Source organism: Panthera tigris, chromosome A2 (assembly GCF_018350195.1).
Source record: "Panthera tigris isolate Pti1 chromosome A2, P.tigris_Pti1_mat1.1, whole genome shotgun sequence".
Classification (NCBI taxonomy): Eukaryota; Metazoa; Chordata; class Mammalia; order Carnivora; family Felidae; genus Panthera; species Panthera tigris.
Genome location: NC_056661.1, coordinates 167,455,054 through 167,474,451, shown reverse-complemented (window position 1 = coordinate 167,474,451; position 19,398 = coordinate 167,455,054). Strand labels below are relative to the sequence as shown.

At 43.6% G+C, this 19,398-nt stretch overlaps 1 protein-coding gene across 6 annotated transcripts in view; it reads left to right on the top strand.

The window, feature by feature from the left end:
• Positions 1–367: 367 nt before the first annotated feature.
• Positions 368–19,398, top strand: part of ESYT2 (extended synaptotagmin 2) — an 81,048-nt gene continuing 62,017 nt past the window's right edge. Inside the window, exon 1 of one of the 6 annotated variants that reach the window (XM_042976701.1) lies at positions 368–717. In XM_042976701.1, coding sequence (XP_042832635.1) covers positions 406–717 — 312 coding nt within the window. In that variant the 5' untranslated portion in view covers positions 368–405. Of the gene's footprint in view, positions 718–7,114; positions 7,766–8,790; positions 8,967–9,000; positions 9,028–19,398 lie in introns of those variants that run through there. The other 5 variants (XM_042976689.1, XM_042976696.1, XM_042976709.1 and 2 more) reach the window with 5 other exon arrangements.

Genomic DNA, 19,398 nt, shown 5'->3' with positions numbered 1-19,398 from the left:
TTCCGTGCCGGCCCCACCCACTCCCGCCTCCTACGGCGCCCGCCCGCCCCCGCGATGAGGTAGCAGCCCGGCCCCGCCCACCCACAGTGAGTCTGTGGCTCGGGTCCAGGGCCTCGCCCGGCCGCCGCGGTGGCGCCCAACTCGCGCGGTGACGTTCACGTTGGCCCCGCCCACTCCAGCCTCAGGTCTTGCCCGCACGATGGCGTCACCCGTCAGCCCCCGCCCACCCCGCGTGGTGACCCCGGGCCGCGGCCGGCCGCCTCCCCGCCCAACTTGCGTGCTTGCGTCGTACGCCGCCCGCGGGCGGAAGCGCGGGCGGGCGGTAGCGGCGGCGCGGCCCCCTCAGAGGGGCGCTGGTGCGCGGGCTGAGGCGCCGCGGCGGGGTAGGGACGCGAGCGCTGCGCGATGAGCGGCGCCGGGGACCGCGGCCCCGAGGCGGGCGCTGCCCGGGCCGAGTCCCCGGGCGCGGCGCTGAGCGTGGACGTAGCGGGGCTCCTGGCGCAGCTGGCGCGCAGCTTCGCGCTGCTGCTGCCGGTGTACGCGCTGGGCTACCTGGGCCTGAGCTTCAGCTGGGTGCTGCTGGCGCTCGGGCTGCTCGTGTGGTGCCGGAGGAGCCGCGGCCTCAAGGCGACCCGCCTGTGCCGCGCGCTGGCGCTGCTGGAGGACGAGGAGCGCGCCGTGCGCCTGGGGGTGCGCGCCTGCGACCTGCCGGCCTGGGTGAGTGCCGGCTCCCCGCCCGGGCCGGGGTCGGGTGCCCGCCGGGACCCCGGCTCCGCACCGCCCGGGGCCACCGGTCCGCCCCGCCGTCGGTTTCCGCGGGCTCCGAGCCCGACCGCCACCCGGCTCCCCGCCCCCCGGTACCTGTCAGGCGTCCTCGCCACTGTCGCCGCACCCGCCCGGCCGCGTCCCTCCCAGCCCCACGTCCCGGTCCGCGCCCCCAGTCCCGCGCGGAGCTGCACGGGTGAAGTGCGCGGCGTGCTTTCCTGAGGTGGCTGCGCCGCGGGAGCCGAGCCCTAACCTCGGCGAGCTCTGGAATGTGCGCTCTGGGCGGCGGCGCCGCGGCCTGGAGCCCGGCGGCTCTCCCGTGCTCCTGGAGATGTTGGTTTTTCCTGCTCCGGGGAGAGTGTCATTTCTTGATCGTTCCTGGCACAGGGGAGCCGGAAGGCCCTCCGGAAGATCTGCTGTTGTTGAGATAACTGAGAGTGTGTTTCGTTTTTTCTCGAGTAACGTCAGACTCGCGTAGGGTGAACTGGATTCCGAAGTGAATTTGGGAGGGGGGGTGGGGAACCTTAGTGCTAAGAGCAAGAGTCATGATATTGATTATTTTATTTTTACGTCCGGCAGTTGTCCGCATAATTTATTTCTGCGGCAAGGGAACTAGTGCAGTGGGTGTCCTCTTCTCGTCACGCCCTGGTTCTGTGTTACCCGCGAGTTGCTGTCACAGTCCTGACGGCAGGAAACGGTGCTTGTTTTTAAATGACGTTCGCATGAGGCTCGGTGTAAACTGGGCGTGAGTATGGCCCGCCGGTGAAATTCAGAAGGGCCACTTTCCTTCAGAGGAGGAAAGGGCTTGGAGAATGAGCGCTGTTTCCAGTCGTAAGACACGTGGGGAGTCAGGCATGCAGCGTGTGACCCAGGCCGCGCGGAGCCCGACGGACGCTGCCTTGGGATGACAAACAGAGAACCTCCTAGTCGGGGACCTTTGGGATTGAACGATCTGTCAATACTCGGTGACTGTGTGGTCCGAGCGTCTGTTGGGGAAGCAGAATCACTGCGTTTAGCTTGAAGCGAGCGGGAAGGGCGAGGGAGGTGTGGCGGAGAAGTCAGTGACCGGGCCTGGAAAGCACTTTGGAAGTGCAGGGCTTGTAAGTGGCATCTGTGTCGGTGTTACAGCAAGCTAGAGGAGGTCGCAAAGGAGCTAAAAAAACAGAGTAGAGACGGTACCGAAAGGCGGCGTGATCCGGGCTGAAATGAACAGGAGTGGCTCATACCAAATTTGCCTGTAAAAATCCTTGTGAAATGCACACTAGTTTCACGGAGCAAATGAAAACAATACCATGTTGAAGGACAGGACAAATTCCTTTTTTGTTGTTGTTGTTTTTTTTTTTTTTTTTTTAAACAGAATAGAAGGGTGATTAGCCAGAGATTCTTTTCTTGGCTTTTTCCTTTGTGACTCCAACTGATGAAGCACGATGTTCATCTCATAGAACTTACGTTTTGTCCGTAGCTTTTCACTTGTTTATTCCAAATTTGTATTTGTTCACCTCCCGCCCCCCCACTTAAACATGCCTGCGCTGCTTAGAAAATTTCTGGATTAACGTAAAATTTCACGGTGATCATAGCCAAGAAAAGCATTAGGAGTCTGGGGTTTGAGAGAGATATTTTAATACAATAAATTGTAATACCCCTCCGTTATTGTCATAATAAAACCAGTGAATCACACTGTCCGGAAGTGTGCCTGCTTTTCTGCTACAGCTAGGGAGCAGATCAACAAGAAACTTTGTCTAAGGAAAGTCATGATATCTATATTAGTAATACTTTTACTGCACATACTCTGGCTCTTGGGCTTCTGAACTTTGGAGCGGTATCTTGCTTTGAATAGGATTTGTCTGTACGTGTTTTCATGGTGTGTCATTGACAACTATGATTCATAGCCGGGTGGAATCCTAGGAAAACATGAACTAATGTGGTACTCACTTCCTAACCTCACTTGTGGATACATTCACCGACCATTTTTATCTGTAAAGTAACAATTTATACTGGATATGGAAAATGAGATAGGACTACTTTGAGTAAAAAAGAAAAAATATATATACCGTTTGTAATTAAGCATATGAAAAATGGCTCTCAATTAACATGTGATAATCCCGTAAGACTTTGGTCCTATAGCTTTTTATATAAGCCATGTTATTATTATTCACTCTTTTTTCCCATAAAAAGGGAAAAGTTTGAGTTGATGGATCAAAGACTGGCCTTTTGTCATGGTGGTGTGTGTCTACCCTGTGTTAGTTGGGTCCTATAAAATGAGACCACAGGTAAAGAATATTCTTGAAGAGATTTTATAGAGTTGAATAAAGACAGTTTTCCACTGCTATTTTTATTTATTTAAAGTATTAGAACTTGGTAGGGTGAAGTCTGCCCCTTTTCCTTGCTTTTACAGTAAGCTGCCAGTACATGCTGATTGTATGGCTGCAAATAGAAAGCCTGGGGGGCTCAGTCATCTCAGCGTCCAACTTCTGCTCAGGTCATGATCTCACAGTTCCTGAGTTCAAGCCCCACATTGGGCAGACTGATGTCAGTGCAGAGCCTGGAGCCTTCTTCGGATTCTGTGTGTCCTGCCCTCTCTGCCCCTGGCCCACTCTCATTGTGTGTGTGTGTGTGTGTGTAAAGTAAATAAGCATTAAAAAAAAAAAGAGAGACCCAAATCTATCATATACAGTACTACTTACCTCTTTTGACACTTGGTCTTTTATTACTCTCATACTTTGGTACTTGAGATTTAAAGCACTGGGCTTCCTTGTTAGGCTTTTTCCGGGGAGAGCTGTCGTGTCAGCTTCCCATAGTTCTGGGAAGTCCAGAGTTGATCTCTAGCCAGAGCTGAATACATACAGGCCAAGGATCAAATGAACAAGAGAAAAGAAGACACTTTGGTCTCATGTGAAGGAACGGCAAGTATTTGTTTTTATTCTCCGTGTTAATCCTTGACTTTAATAAAATTTGGTGAAGATTTGTAACCATATAGTCCATGTAGCTAATTCAGGAACAACAGTTGAGCTATTTTAAACTGTGGTTGCAACTTTAGCACTTAGATCCTAGAGTGATTATGTGCTTTGAAAAGATGTTAGAGCCCTCCTGACGGCTGTGATGGGGATGCGATGCTGCTTTGGGTTTTTTAATTTGTACTGGCACTGCTGTTCACAGAGGAGGACTGTGCACACTGCTTTGCTCTGAGTATGTGGACTAAATGCTTCATCGAGTGGGAACAGAATGCCCCGAGTGTGGCACACATAAAGCAATAATATCTTTTTAGTTTAAACTAAAAAATGGATTTAAATTTAAGGTATATGCATTCATCAACTTGTATGCTCTGGTTTTAATAATACTTCTGTTTTAGATTAATATTAGTTTCACTTTACATTGTGAGATGGGGGAATATAGAGCTAGGACTGAACTAGGAATAAATATAGGAATTAGAAATATATGGAGTATATTAACATTCTGTTAAGTATAGTTATAAAATACAGATCTCCTGCAAAGAACCAGTTTTGAAAAACTATAGTGTTCTTGTTAGGCCTAGTGAACCTGTCTTTTCTGGAGGTTTTCGTGATCTCTACATTGGTCACAACATTTAACTTTGAATACTATCACAGGCATTGTGAATATGCTAAAAACCATTGAATTGTACACTTTGAATATTTCTATTTTTGAGAGAGTGCAAGCGAGAGAGGAGGACAGAGGATCCTAATCTGCTCCACAGTGACAGCAGCGAGCCCAATTTGGGGCTCTAACCCACAACTGTGAGGTCACGACCTGAACCACCTAGGCACCCCCGAATTGTATACTTTAAATGAGCAGATGGTATTGATGCGGTTTTAGAGTGGTGGGGAAAGGTGTCTGGAGCTGACGGCCAAGAAAGAATTCTTGAAATGTCTTTGGTGCAAAAGGTGGGGTTTTTTTTGGGGGGGGGGGATTGTTTTTGTTTTTGTTTTTGTTTTTTTTTAAATTTTTTTTTCAACGTTTATTTATTTGTGGGACAGAGAGAGACAGAGCATGAACGGGGGAGGGACAGAGAGAGAGGGAGACACAGAATCGGAAAACGGCTCCAGGCTCTGAGCCATCAGCCCAGAGCCTGACGCGGGGCTCGAACTCACGGACCGTGAGATGGTGACCTGGCTGAAGTCGGACGCTTAACCGACTGCGCCACCCAGGCGCCCCTGTTTTTGTTTTTTAAAAACACAGGGACAGGACCTGTGGGCAGAAAGAGCTACACTGGGGTCATGAAGAGTGACTAAGTATATACCATCAGGTGGGGAGGGGGTTAGGGATAGTCTCTGAGGTGTTTTGGAAACCAGGTTTTCAGGACCTTGACGGGCTAGCTGCTGTTAGGAAAAGGTCATTTATTACTGTTAGTAAAAACTCAGTCTTGAAACCCTTCAGATGTACATCAGTGGGCCATATGAGCTTGGAGGCTGATTGCCAACATGTATCTTGGGGGGTGGGGAAGGTGGTGATAAAAGAGGTTTCCAAAGGAATTTTTCTATGTTAAGTGGACTTACAGGATCCTGGGGAGTCCGCTAAGATAACCTTTTGCCCTTAGCGAAGTGTCATCATTGAATTCCTAGAGGAATGTCACTCTACCTGTTTCAAGGACTTGTCAATGGGCTGTAGTCAGTAAGGAAATTTAATTTTTCATTTGCCTTTGTTTCCTATACCAGCGTGGTGTGTGCATTATATCTCAGTAGTGCTGTTAAAGAGTATCAGGGGCACCTGGGTGGCTCAGTCTGTTAAGCATCTGACTCTTGATTTCTGCTCATGTCATGATCCCAAGGTTGTGGGATCCCCGAGTCAGGCTGTGTGTGGAGTGTGGAGTCTGCTTAAGATTCTCCCTTTGTCCCTCCCCTGCTCTCTCTTGTACACACACTGTCTCTCTCTAAAGTAAAAAATATAGGGGTGTCTGACTTCAGCTCAGGTCATGATCTCACAGTTTGTGGGTTCAAGCCTCTATTTATCTAAATAATTTAGATTTTTCACACTGCTGGCGGTATAGAGCCTGTGGGGTTCTCTCTCTCCCTCTGCCACACTCCCCTGTTCACATACTCTTTCAAAAAAATAAACTTTTAAAAATAAGTGAAAAAGAAAATTAGTTACAATACAGAGTAAGCCATAGATATGTCCTTGCTTGTGGAATTCCGACTAAAAACTGTGTTGTGACTCTTTTTTACATTTTATTCAGTTTTTTTAATTCCACTCTAGTTAACACAGTGTTACATCAGTTTCAGGTGTGCAATATAGTGTAAAACTGTTGCAGCTGTAAAAATTATTGTTCCAACTTAAATTTGGAGGCATTTTTAGAGAATATTTGATGAACAGTGTAGGCTTAAGAATGATAACTAGGGAGGTAAATGTTCTTACCTTGACCCTAATGTTACTGTAAACATTGGTACCAGAATGTCTAAATAAATTCTGATTGAATGACATAGAAGTCATCTTTCAAAGATATAAATAGCTTAAATGTGTGGTTTTCTGTTAGTTATTCTAAACTCCTTTGATTCAAGGTATTGATACATACTTATGTATGTTTAAGACTTTTAGGGTATAGAATGGTTTGTTGTATATTAGATTCATTTTATCATAGCATGATTTTAGAATGTATTTTTTTGTGGTCTTTTGCGTTTTATTACATTTTGCTAAATCATTACCTTTTTTAGATCCATGACACAGTGCTGCCTCAGGTGAATTTCCTTTTATCCATTTAAAGATCTGGGGGCACCGGGGTGGCTCAGTCGGTTGGGTATCTGACTTTGACTCAGGTCATGATCTCACAGTTCATGAGTTGGAGCCCCGCATCGGGCCATGCTGACAGCTCGGAGCCTGAAGCCTGCTTCGGGTTCTGTCTCCCTCTCTCTCTCTCTGCCCCTTCCACACTCGCACTCTGTCTCTATCTCAAAAATAAATCAATAAAGTTAAAAAAAATTTTTTTTAAAGATCTGAGGACCTATTATATGCAGAAATATGTGTGTGCTATCTTTTGGGTAGATAGGAGGCAGGATGTGATGGCCCCAGTGCCACGCTTAGTGGTGCATATAGACATGCGTATAGACATATTTATGGACATTTAAGAGTAGAAGGGCATGGCATTATATTCTGTGGGAATAGCAAGGTAACAGTGCCCAAGTGGGAAATCAGGCGTATCCTGTGGTGGGAACATCAGAGCCCACCTGGACTGTCCCATCTGGAGGGAGCTGTATGGGAAGGTGATGGAAGGCAGTAGAGGCTCATCGGTTGCTATGGGTTCAGGGGTGAGGAGTAGATGTGCTCCAGCCGGCCCCCCCCCCCCCCCCCTGTTCTCAGGGCAGATTTCCCAATTCACAGGGAGCCTGTTGTAGGCATAGACATAAATACTGCTCTTGAGACTCAGAGTGTTTTGGCATTGGAGGAAGGGGAGATAGTGATGTATTCAGAATTAAGCTTGTGAAATCAGAAAATGGAAGCTCTTGTGCAGTGGAGTGGAATTCTCTTCTAGCTTCAGCTGCCAGAAAAACAAGCCAAGATTATTCTTGGGTTGTTGAGCACTTTACCTGGAGGGAGCTGGAAGTGCAGCCCACCTTCCTTGAATAGACCATTGTCTCTAACGGTCTTATTGTGCTTAAGTAATGAGTCACCTTGTGTTCTTTTGGAGTTGGGTGGGGCACAGTTCTTACATAAACAGTATCAGTGGTTTCTTTTGTGTGCCATCGCTTTTCCATTAAACCTGTTTTCTTTGTGAGTTTTCTTGTGCTGTTTCTCCCTGTCACTGACCTTTTTCATTTATTTTTCTTGCATTAAAAAAGTCCTATTTTTTTAAGGAAACCCATTTATTTTTGTGAATTTTTCCTAGAGATTACATTTTAAGGAAGTAGCTTGATTTATGCCTGGGGATTAGAAACGAGCCTGTATGGATTCATTTATTAACTTCAACCAACATTTATGTTCCAGGGCTCCTGCTAAGGTGCTAGAAACAAACGTGAGTAAGACAGGCCTTAGAAACTCAAGAATATACCCATTGGTAAGAATACAGGTGTATATGTGATCCTAGTTTTAGTCATAGTATGCATTTGTAGTTTTTTTTTTTTTTTAAGTGAAAGTAATAGGTACTCGTTTCCTTAATCCAGGAAAAAAACATTAAAAATACCATTCATAATTCCAAATCACCCATAATAGTAGTTGATGGAAAATTACAACCTTGAGTGGGATTGTTATTGCAAATTTTTCTCTTTGTGATGAGCCATACTAAAAATCATTTGTTCAGGAAAATGTGGTTTAGGATTTAAGTTTTCTTGACTCTTAAGTTTGTATGGAAAAAGGAAAGGCAGACCTTTCTCAGGTCTTTCTGTTGGTGGGGTGTTATGTTCATTTTTTTAAAAAAATTACGCCATTTAGAACATTGTGTACATTTACTAAGGTAACATCTAGAGTCTTTAATAAAATCAAAGATTTGATTGATGAGGACTAAAACTATTTAGGGTTTGTTGATCTAGCTATGCTTGTACTTCCAACTTTATGTTCTGCTGTCTTTGCCTGCTTTGCAGAAGGCAGTTTTACGACCACTCAGGGTGGACACCTCTGCAACCCACAGTGCAGCACCTGATGGATTACAGCAGGGTGTGCAGACCAGAGTGTCTGAGCAAAGTAACAGCACACATGTTGAGTGCACTGTGTGTGTCGGGAGCAGTGCCGTCCTAGTGACTACATGTGGGAATTGGTGACAGCCACGCAAATGGCAAGTGTGGAAATACTAACCCGACAGTTCACACTGTGTTTTCCTTTTTATTATTTGCAAAACTGTCATTGTAGTTGAACCCAAAGTTCTTTTTGTTTGCTCAATCACTAAGTGAAGTTCCTCTCACCTATTTTTTTTAAGTTTATTTATTTTGGGGGAGATACGGAGAGAATGTAAGCAGAGGAGGGGCAGAGAGAGGGAAAGAGAGAATCCCAAGCAGGCTGCACACTCAGCACAGAGCCCGACGTGGAGCTCGAACCCACGGATTGTGAGATCATGACCTGAGCAGAAATCAAGACTTGGACGCTCAGCCGACTGAGCCACCCAGGTGCCTCTCTTACCCATTTTTAGTGAATACACAATTATGTTTTTCTTTGTTTCTCATAAACATATAATCTTTCTAATAGAAGAAGGCATCCTCACTGTAGAACATTTCAAGCTTTGGAGAAGAGTAAGGAGGAAAAAGTCACCTGCATCCTGCGAACTAGTGAGGACCGTTACTAACTTCTTGATGATTTTCTGAATCTCTGATGTATATGGATATACATGTATGTGTTGTATCCTCCTTCATTGAGCATTACATTGTGGACATCGTGTCATTATTCGAAATACGTCTTTGGTTATTGCAATATTACCTATTTTATGGGGATGCTGTGTTTTATTTAGATGGTATTTGATAAATTCTGGATTCAAGATTGTTAGATATTACATGCTGAGAAAATAAAACTAGAATTTGAGATGTATTTAATATTCTGCTCTTTTCGGGTTCTGAAACATTATTTGCTTGAGCTATTTACCAGATATGTTCTAGAATATGAACTGTTTTTGAACTCATGAGAGTAGCATGATAATTTTATAGACAAAAGTCTGACTTTGGAGGGCAGTGTTTATTTTTGAATGATGTTGATGTTCAAATGCACAGTTGATTCATCCAGATCCCCTCTTATGTGAATAACCTTCAGAAAAAAAGCCTTCTCCGGACATGGGGGGGTCTCAGCTTAACTAGCTTTTCTTTCTCTGTGCTGTGTTGGGATAGTAAAGTTTGTTAACAGGAGGAATATTTTAAACTGGATTAGTGGTTTCACGTAGTACAGTGTCATGATGGCTCCTTGGAGATTGCTGAGACTTGCTGGATTGTCATTGACTTTGTGTCATTAGCCATAGTCTGGCAGCCCTCGGTCACTGACTGGTGTGTGCCAGTGGCAGATGCACGGGCTGCCCTCATGGCACCGGTCTCCCTTGTGATGGCATTGTGGCTTAGGTGCACACTGGAGAAGCAGGCTCTGGACCTGGTAGCTCTGGGTTCCCGTCTGAGTCCAGTCCCCTCCCGACTCTGTGCACTTGGGGAAGTCAGTCACACCTTTTAGAACCTTAGTTTCCTCATCATTAGATACACATTGAAATGAGCCATGAAACAAAAACCCATGATGTGGTTATGAGGCTGGAATGAGGAAAGACCGAGGGCCATGCTGGCCCTGGCAGGGCAGTGGCGGCCAGCGGTGCCTTTGCTCTTGAGTTAGTGATCTGAGTGATTGATGCTCCCTTTTAGAAGCCCTGGTGTTGCTGCCAGTTTCCTGCTGCCGGGCCACTTACCCACCTTACCACCTTCTCCCCCACGTCAGCTAGAAGAGGGCAGAGGGGACCTGGAGTTTCTCTTTGTTTCTGTTTCACTGCGGTTTGTTGGTTTTGTTGCTAGGAGTTTATCTACCTTAATGCTTTGTTACTATTCAAGGTCAGAAGTGCTACTTATAATTTCTGTCTTCTGTATATCCCTAAAATGATAGCCCAGGAACCTATGTTATTAACCCTCATCCTTGCTGCTGCTTCCTTAAATACTATCCTGAGGACAAGATTAATTTTCCCTCCTTCCGCAGCTGCCCTGATGCAGCGTATACTATAGTTCCATTCTGAAGTGTCATCTTGGAATCTTTGTTCATTCTAGCACTCCTTTCCTTCCTCTGGTGAAACCGTGCTGATTAGTGACCAAAGTGGGGATTCGAAAATGCACTCCTATTCTGGGTCAGGAGTGACCCAGAATTATTAATTTAGTTTATTAATTAAACTAAATTAATAGTTTAATTTAACCTGTGTTATCTGTGGCGTTGTTTCCTTCTGTTTGCATCTCGGGGGTGATGTTTTAGGTTTCCCAAAATAAGGTAGAACTGTACAAGATAAATCCAGTGATGTGACAAGAGAATGTCCAACTTGCTTCATCCCATAAATACTGCACTGGAGTATGTGGTATACTGGTTTTCATTTATGCTGCTCATATTCTGAGATACCAGCATCAAATTGCTAAAATTATTGATCAGAGTAATACTCTTATCTTCTGTTTTCTTCCTGAACTTTACTTACGTATTTGTTAAAGCATTTAATTAAATCTGTTTTGTGGTGTACTTGTGTGTAGCATAGGACTTGGAAGACAAGGCTTTTTATATTCCACTATAGTTCTTGCAGAATGCATTTCTATACAGTTTACTCGGTAAATCTAGTGAATTTTTGGAACAGTGAACTACCAATTGCTTGTCTTCTTAGGACTTTCTACACTCAGCTTGTAAATTGTTATATAATGCCCATGTTGCCATTGTAAATATTTGAAGTGAACTGCCTACTGAGTTTGTTAATGTATTTCATTTGTGCTATAAATATTTAAATGCCCAGCAGTGAGTACACAAGATCTGTTAACAATTTCTAAGTAACTACCTGAGTACTGGGTTTTTATTTTTCTTTGTTATTATTTTTTAATGTTTATTTATTTTTTGAGAGAGACAGAGTGCTAGCCGGCAAGGGGCAGAGAGTGAGACACAGAATCTGAAGCAGGCTCCAGGCTCTGAGCTGTCAGCACGGAGCCAGATGTGGGGCTTGAACCCACAAACTGCCGAGATCATTACCTGAGCCGAAGTTGGACGCTTAACCGACTGAGCCACTCAGGTACCCCTGAGTACTGGGTTTTTAAAAGGAAAAGCCCAAATGTAATCCAAACCGTAAATGACAATATAATTTCTAGTTATTTTTTCATGTGTATAAAGATTGTGAAATCTATCCAGTACTTAATACAAAGTGTTGATTTTATGTAATAGCTTGAGTCAGCTTGCTGTTTCACATTGGGGGAAATAAAGGAGTGAATCTTGCTATGCATATGAAGTAGTTTAAAAGGAATCACCTATAGATAGTAATTTCATAGTGAACGGAGCAGGAGGGAAAGGGTTACAGCCCATCTTTGCTTGCCGCCTGCACTGGGATCACGATAACAAATAACTGCAGACTTGGTGGTTTAAAACAACACAAATTTATCTTCCACAAGCCTGGAAGCCACAAGTCCCTATGGGCTGAGACGAAGGGTCAGCAGGGCTGTGCTCCCAGCTTCTAGGGCTGCATTCCTGAGCTCCTGGCCCCCTCTCTGCCTTCAAAGCCAGCAGCTGTTTCCATCATCACAGTGCCTTCTGGAAGGATGCTATGATTGCGTTAGGGCCCACCTGGATTATCTAGGATACTCTCCCCGACTTAGGATCCCTGATTTGTCATGTCTGGAAGTCCTTTTTTTGCCACATAAGGCAACATTCACAGGTTCTAGGGATTGCGTCATATATATCTTTGCGGGGGGCGACATTACTGAGCTGACAACACTACCTATGTCCGGATACTTGGGAGCCAGGATATTAGTGTGGCATATTTGTTACAGTTACTGAAACTGTTGATTCATTTACCTAAAATCCATACTTTACATTAGGAGTCACTGCCCAAAAAACTCCTGTACCTTAAAAATCCCTCTGTTTTTCCCTCCCTCTCCCAAACCCCCAGGTGGTTACTGATCTTTTTATTGTTGCTTTGCTTTCTCCAGAATGCCACATGGTTGGGATTATATCATATGTGGCCTTTTTAGATTGGCCTCTTTCACTTTAGCAATATGTATCTAAGGTTCCTCCTTGTTTTTCCTGGCTTGATAATTCCTATCTTTATTTTGATTGCAATAAAATTCAAATAACAAAATTAACTTTTAAAAAATGTATAATTCGGTGTCATTTAGTTCCTTCACAGTGTTGTGCACCTATCACTTCAGTCTGATCCCAAAACATTTACATCACTGTCCCCCCACCTATGCAGCCACTGCTTCTGTCTCTGATTTCCCTGTTCTGAATATTTCCTAAAAATGGAATCCTACAATATGTGACTTTTTGTGTCTGGCTTATTTCACTTAGCATAATATTTTAAAGATTCTACCCTGCAGTGTGTGTCATTTCTTTCTATGGGGAATAATAGTCCATTATATGGACCTACCACAATTTGTTTATCTGTTCGTGTATCATCCTACCCATTGATGAACGTTGGGGTTTTTTCTGTCTCTTGGCTATTGTGAATGGCACTGTGAACATTTGTGTGCAAATTTTTATTTGAATACCTGTTTTCAGTTTGCAGGGGGAGGGTGTGTACCTAGAAGTGCAGTTGCTGGGCTCGTGTTTTTGAGGAACTGCCGAACGGTTCTACAATAATGGGAACATTTTACGTTGTCACCAACAGGGCGGAAAAGTTCCAGTTCCTCTTACATACCTGCCAACACTTGTGTTTTTGTTTTTAATCTTTATTCAGCTTTTAACCATCACCAGTGGGCCCTAACAAAATATTTTTTTCTTTTAAGTAATCTCCATGCCCAACATGGGGCTCGAACTCAAGACTCCCAAGATAAGATTCACATACTCCGCTGACTGAGCCAGCTAGGCGCCCCACAAACACTTGCTACTTTTTGTCTTTTTGATTATAGCCGTCCTGGTAGGTGTGAAGTGTCTCATTGTGGGTTGGTTTGCATTTCCACGATAACTAACTTCCCAACTCCACATTTAGTGAGTTTTCTTAGCCTGAAATTGGCCGTTTGGAAATATTTACATCCCAAAGTTGGCAATCTCGGAACTGGTTGTAAATGTGTACAGTATATCCCAGCTCTGAATGCTGTTCCTGTCCTCCAGAGAGGGTTCCCCCTACCCTCTAAGTTAGGGCAGTGTGGGAACAGATCAGCTTAATCTAACAAGGTTCTGAGTTAGCCCGGGGGCAAGTTGCGGACCGCTCTTCTCTAGTCTGCTCTCGTCCGCTTTCAGGCTTAGCCCCGAAGACACGCAGTGTTGACTGAGTCCCTCTTCAGTCACCCTCAGTCCCGGTTTGCTTCCTCAGTATGAGGAGCCTGCCAAGCTCTTTTGCCTGTTAGAGGCTAGCTTCTTGCCCTGAGTAGCTTAAGAGTTTGGCAGCTACCTCACGGGTGAAACTGTCAGATAAGCTCACTTCCCCCTCCTGAGGATCTCAGATCCTGGAGTCTGTTGCTCAGCCGACCCAGCTCTCCCAATTCTTGTCTCTCTGGTCCTGTGGTGTTTGCGTTAACTCTGTGGCTTCTCTGCTTCTCAGCCCCTTTCTCAATCTCTTGTACCACATCCCTGGGGGGGAAGACAGTCTCAGAAGGTCAGCTCCCCACCGTAGTGCCTTCTACCCTGCATGTTAGCCCCACTGGGCCTTCATGCCTTGGCAGATTTCCAGTATCTTCTGGCATGTATATGCGTGTGTGAGAGAGTGAGCACGTGTGCATGAGCATGTTTCTAATTCTCAGCAGAATCGGTCTGCTGCAAGGTACTCCTCAGCTTTAAGCTAACGCTATTTATAAGGAAAACTAGATTTGTGAACTCCTCATATATTGATTGCCCTATAAAATTTTGAAGGAAAATATTTTCTGTTGTTGAGTGTGATTTGGAAGGGGGATAGGAAAATAGATTCGGCAGAAAGGGATTAGGTGTCACGTTTTGTTTGTTTAATTTTATTTCAAAATGTATCCTTAGGTAAATATTTTAAATGTATATGGGTTTCTCCCCCAAGTTTTTATTTAAATGCCTGTTAATTAACATACAGTGTAATATTAGTATGAGGTGTGGAATTTAGTGGTTCAACACTTTTCGTACAACGCGCAGTGCGCATCACAACCCGTACCTCCTTAATCCCCGTCTCCCTTTGGTAACCATCAATTTGTTCTCTGGAGTTAAGAGTCTGTTACTTGGTTTTCCTCTCTCTTTTCCCCCCTACGTTTATTTGTTTTGTTTCTTAAATTCCACATATGAATGAAATTGTATGGTATTTGTCTTTCTCTGACTGACTTATTTCACCTAAGTGAAATTACAACATAATTCACGTTGTAAACGGCAAGATTCCATTCTTTTTTTAATGGCTTAGTATTCCATTGTGTATATGTGTGTATATATTATAAATATATACCTCGTACTCTATATGTAATATATGCATGTATAGACCACATCTATATCCATGCATTAGTCAGTGGACATTTGGGCTTTTTCAATAATTTGGCCATTGTTGCTAATGCTGCTAAAAACATCGGGGTGTGTGTATCTCTTCGAATCAGTATTTTGTGTTCTTTGGGTAAATACCCAGTAATGCTCTTGCTGGGTCGTAGGTAGTTCTATTTTTAACTTTTTGAGGAACCTCCGTACTGTTTCCCAGAGTGGCTGCACCAGTTTGCATTCCCACCAACAGTGTAACTCGGTTTCCCTTTCTCCTCATCTTCACCAACACCTGTTGTTTCTTGTGTTGTTAATTTTAGCCATTCTGACAGGGGTGAGGTGGTATCTCATTGTGGGTTTGGTTTGTATTTCCCTGATGGTGAGTGATGTTGAACATCTTTTCGTGTGTCTTTTGGTCATCTATATGTTTTCTCTGGAAAAATATGTATTCATGTCTTCTGCCCATTTTTTAAATTAATTATTTGTTTTTTGGGTGTTGAGTTTTGTAAGTTATATGAATATTTTGGATACTAAATGACACTTTTTAAATTTTTATTTTAAGTAGTCTCCATGACCAGTGTGGGGTTTGAACTCATGACCCTGAGGTCAGGAGTCGCATGCTCTGCTGACTGAGCCAGCCAGGTGCCCCAGCATGGAACCTTTTTAAATGAAAATCCTGTTACTATTAGCACCAGCTATGAGGCCATTTGTAAATTTTAAGCAGTAGAGCTTGACGTAAACCGCTCTAGAAAAATTCTAGTTTGGGCTTCACTTACTTCACCTATGAAATGGCATCTGGCAATTCAGTGACTTGTGAAGTACCTGATAAATGTGACCATTTAGTGAATTTATGTTTTTATGAGTCATGAACGCTCTTTCATTTGTTTTACATTTTATAGCTTCAGGAGAAGAACAGGCTGGAGACGCTGGGGATTTTAATTATAAGCAGAGGAGAAAAATAGATTTTAAAACTTTCACGACAGCCTCATTTTTGTGTAGGGAAGCGTGCGGAGTCTGGCTGCCCCACAGAACAGTGTGGGGGCACTGCTTCAGGGGGGCTTGCTTGGTGCTGCTCTGGGTGTGGAGTCGGAGTCAGAGGCCGGTCCTCTGTGGACCCCAGCTCTGTGGCTGCTGACCGGCACCAACTGGATGGGGCTCAGATCCTTCACCTGCAGAGTGGTGAGGGAGTACAGTGATTGATCGGCCAGGTCCCTGCAAGCACTTAAAAATAAAAAATGAATCAGGACCAGGGGATGGGAGTAAAAGAGTGAGGGCCTGGAGGGGTGAAGAGGGGAGGATCTGAAGGGGTGAAGGGGTGAGGGAGAGAATTTGCGAGGGACTGGAGGGGTGAGGCAGTGAGGGACTGGAGGACTGAAGAGGTGAGGGAGTGAAAGGGTGAAGGAGTGACGGGGTGAGGGAGTGGAAGAATGGGGTTTTCTGGGGAGATACAAGCATTGGTTAAATATACAGCATATCCTCTAGTAAAAATTCATGTATCTTTATGGCCTCACCAAATATTTCAGTTCTGACATATATACAAGTTTTTAAATACAGAAATAATTTGGTCCCCATAATGGCATGCCCCTGTATGTTACTTCTTCACCAGCGATTGGGGCAGGTGCCCTTTAGGGCCAGTAGATCACTAACGTGTCCTTGTTTGTTGGTTAATCCACCAACACGGAGCTCTCAGGCTACTAATTTATCTCTAGGCCTCTGGGGTTACTTACTTGGTTTTGATATTATTTGGGGAAATATCTGAGTAAAATAAATGAAGTATGGTAGCACAGTATGTATTTTAGGGAATGGTACGTTTGTTTCTCTTTTGTAACAGCTATATTTGGGATACGGTTCATATACCACGCAATTCAGCCACTTAAAATGTACACTTCATTGTTTTTCAGTATAGCACAGTATTATAGAACCATCACCAGTGTCTACTTTTAGAATGACTTTGTCCTCTCTTCAACTCCATACCCATCCCTCCACATGTCTCCCATGAGCCCTAGGCAACCACTGATCCAGTTTTTTTCTCTATGGACTTGCCTGCTCTGGACAGCCCATGTAAATAGAGTCAGGTAGTGTGTGGTTTTTGCGACTTTGACAACCTGTGTTATAGAGAGGTGGTACATAGATGATAGAAAATGAGAGAGGTGATAGGTGATTGATAGATAAATGGTAGAAACCATATCCACTTCCTGGTTTTGAGGGTGCACTATAGTTGTTTACAATACACCCATAGGGGAAACTGGGTGAAGTGCACACAGGGCCTTTTGGCGCTTTTTACAATGTCTGTAATATTCCAAAAGGAGAAATTCTTGAAGGTGATCTTAGGATCTAGTTATTGTTTCTGTATATAGTTACACATATATAGTGCATGAACAAGTGATCTAATTATCATTTCTGTATGTAGTGATGCACATATAGTGAGTAAACTAGTGGGTTTTCTAGGGAGAATTGGGAAGAATCCAGGATTTGATCACGAGATGGGAAAAGGGGTGCCTGGGTGGCTCAGTCAGTTAGGCATCTGACTCCTGATTTCAGCTCAGATCATGAGGTCACGGTTTCTGAGTTTGAGCCCTGTATCAGGCGTTGTGCTGGGCGTGGAGACTGCTTAAGATTCTCTCTCTTACTCTTCCTGTTATCCTCCCTGACTTGGCATGCACAGATGCGCACTTTCTCTTAAAGAAAGAAAGAAAGATGTACAAAAACGCTTGTAATTTTTTCCCTGAGATTCCCGTCATTAAGCCTCTTGTATGGAAGAGAAAGAACGATAGAGTAAGCCATGATATTTCTCCCCGGGATATCACTGTAACACCAAATTGAAGGCTTGTGTGTGTGGGGAGGTGGTGTTGGGGTTTTTTAGGTATTTCTGTATTGCACGATCACAGTTAATGACAAACAGGCATGTATCAGGATCTTGGTTTCAAACATCTAGTAAAAATAAATTGTTATATTTAGGAAACAAACCCTAATGTTTCCAAGTGCCTGATTACTGTTCTCCATTGCATACTAATAAAGGAGTAAAGAGAGAAAATGGGTAGATTTGGGGTATGTGACTTCATTCTCATAACTCTTCAAATATATACTGTCTGTGTGAGAGAATAAAATTAAGCTCTTAGAAATATATAAACCAGTTTCTTGAAAATGAAAAATTTATAGTTAATTTTCAAACATGAAGTGACTTCTGAGTTTGTGTAGATGTTTGGTATTCCTGTCAGTTCTGTACTTATGGGGGACTGTGACTTCACAGACTCCTATAGTTTCTTATTATTGTTGGTTTTTTTTTTTTTCTTTTTATTTGAGAGAGAGAGAGAGAGAGAGAGAGAGAGAGAGAGGGAGAGAGAGAGAGGGAATGATCAGGGGAGGAGCAGAGAGAGAGAGGGAAACACAGAATCTGAAGCAGGCTCCAGGCTCTGAGCTGTCAGCACAGAGCTGGATGCCGGGCTCAAACTCATGAACCGTGAGATCATGACCTGAGCTGAAGTCAGATGCTTAACCGACTGAGCCACCAGGTGCCCCCTTTTTTTCTTTAATAGTAGAACAAAGCTGGGTTGATTCCACTTGGTATATAGAACATGTGCAATTAATTCAGTGCTACAATTACATATCTATCTTCTGGTCCATTTCAGTCAAAACATAAGCAGATAAATCTGAATAGTAGCATTTGATGTGAATTTAAAACCAAAAGCAACCAGATTGTCTTAAATGTTTAGTGAAGGAGATGAGAAGACATGTTTCCTATTCTTGGACTCATTTTAATTTGCGAAATTGATGTAATTTATGCCAGAACCTCAAGTCTGAATCAAGATTATGACATAATTTATATGACTTTTCTTGAGCAGTTGAAGAAAGAATGTCTAAATGACTTTGGAATTTTATTGAAATATGTTTCAAGTCTTTGGAAAATATCCATAGACCTGCATCTTCCCTGTAAGGCATTAAGTAAATCTCTTGACATTAGTATTTTGATGAAGGGATATCTATCTAATTGTTCTCCTGGGTAGAAGGAACAAAGTGTTCCTGTTTAGATTCTACCATTGAATATTAGTCCTGGCTTAAATTTTCCTGTCATTATGTGCATGCACTGAAATTTAAAGCCTCCCTTCAGAAATAAATGGATGAATGGATAGTACATCCAACATGGCAGATGTACTATATGAAATTACAGAAGGCCTCATAGTAAAATTCATTCAAAGTATTTATTCTTTTAGTGAATTAGAAATAAGAACTGGTTTTCAAATAATTTAGACAGCTTGATTATAGAAGATGTGCTGGGATAAACCTAGCTTTTTAGTTTTTATCTTAATGTTTCCTGGTCTACAAAAATAGGTAGTGGTCATTCATGTACTCTGCCATTACTTGAGCCAGAAGAGTCTCAAGACCATGGAGCTGAGGTTTGGTCCACGCTGTGGCTCTCCATTGGAGTTTCAGCCAGCCTTCCTTTGGTCAGCAGACAGTTCTTATTTCGAACTGTTGGAGTGTGAGACCACAGAGGAAAGCGACAAATATACCCTGATAGATTTGTGGTGAGCATATAAAGGAGCGGTCATAGTCACCACCTGTGGTCTCAGGTAAGCCCTGAAGGAATATTAGTGCTCCTTACAGTCCCTAGTGAAATTTCTCGCTAATGCAAAAAGCACCTAGGAGAGA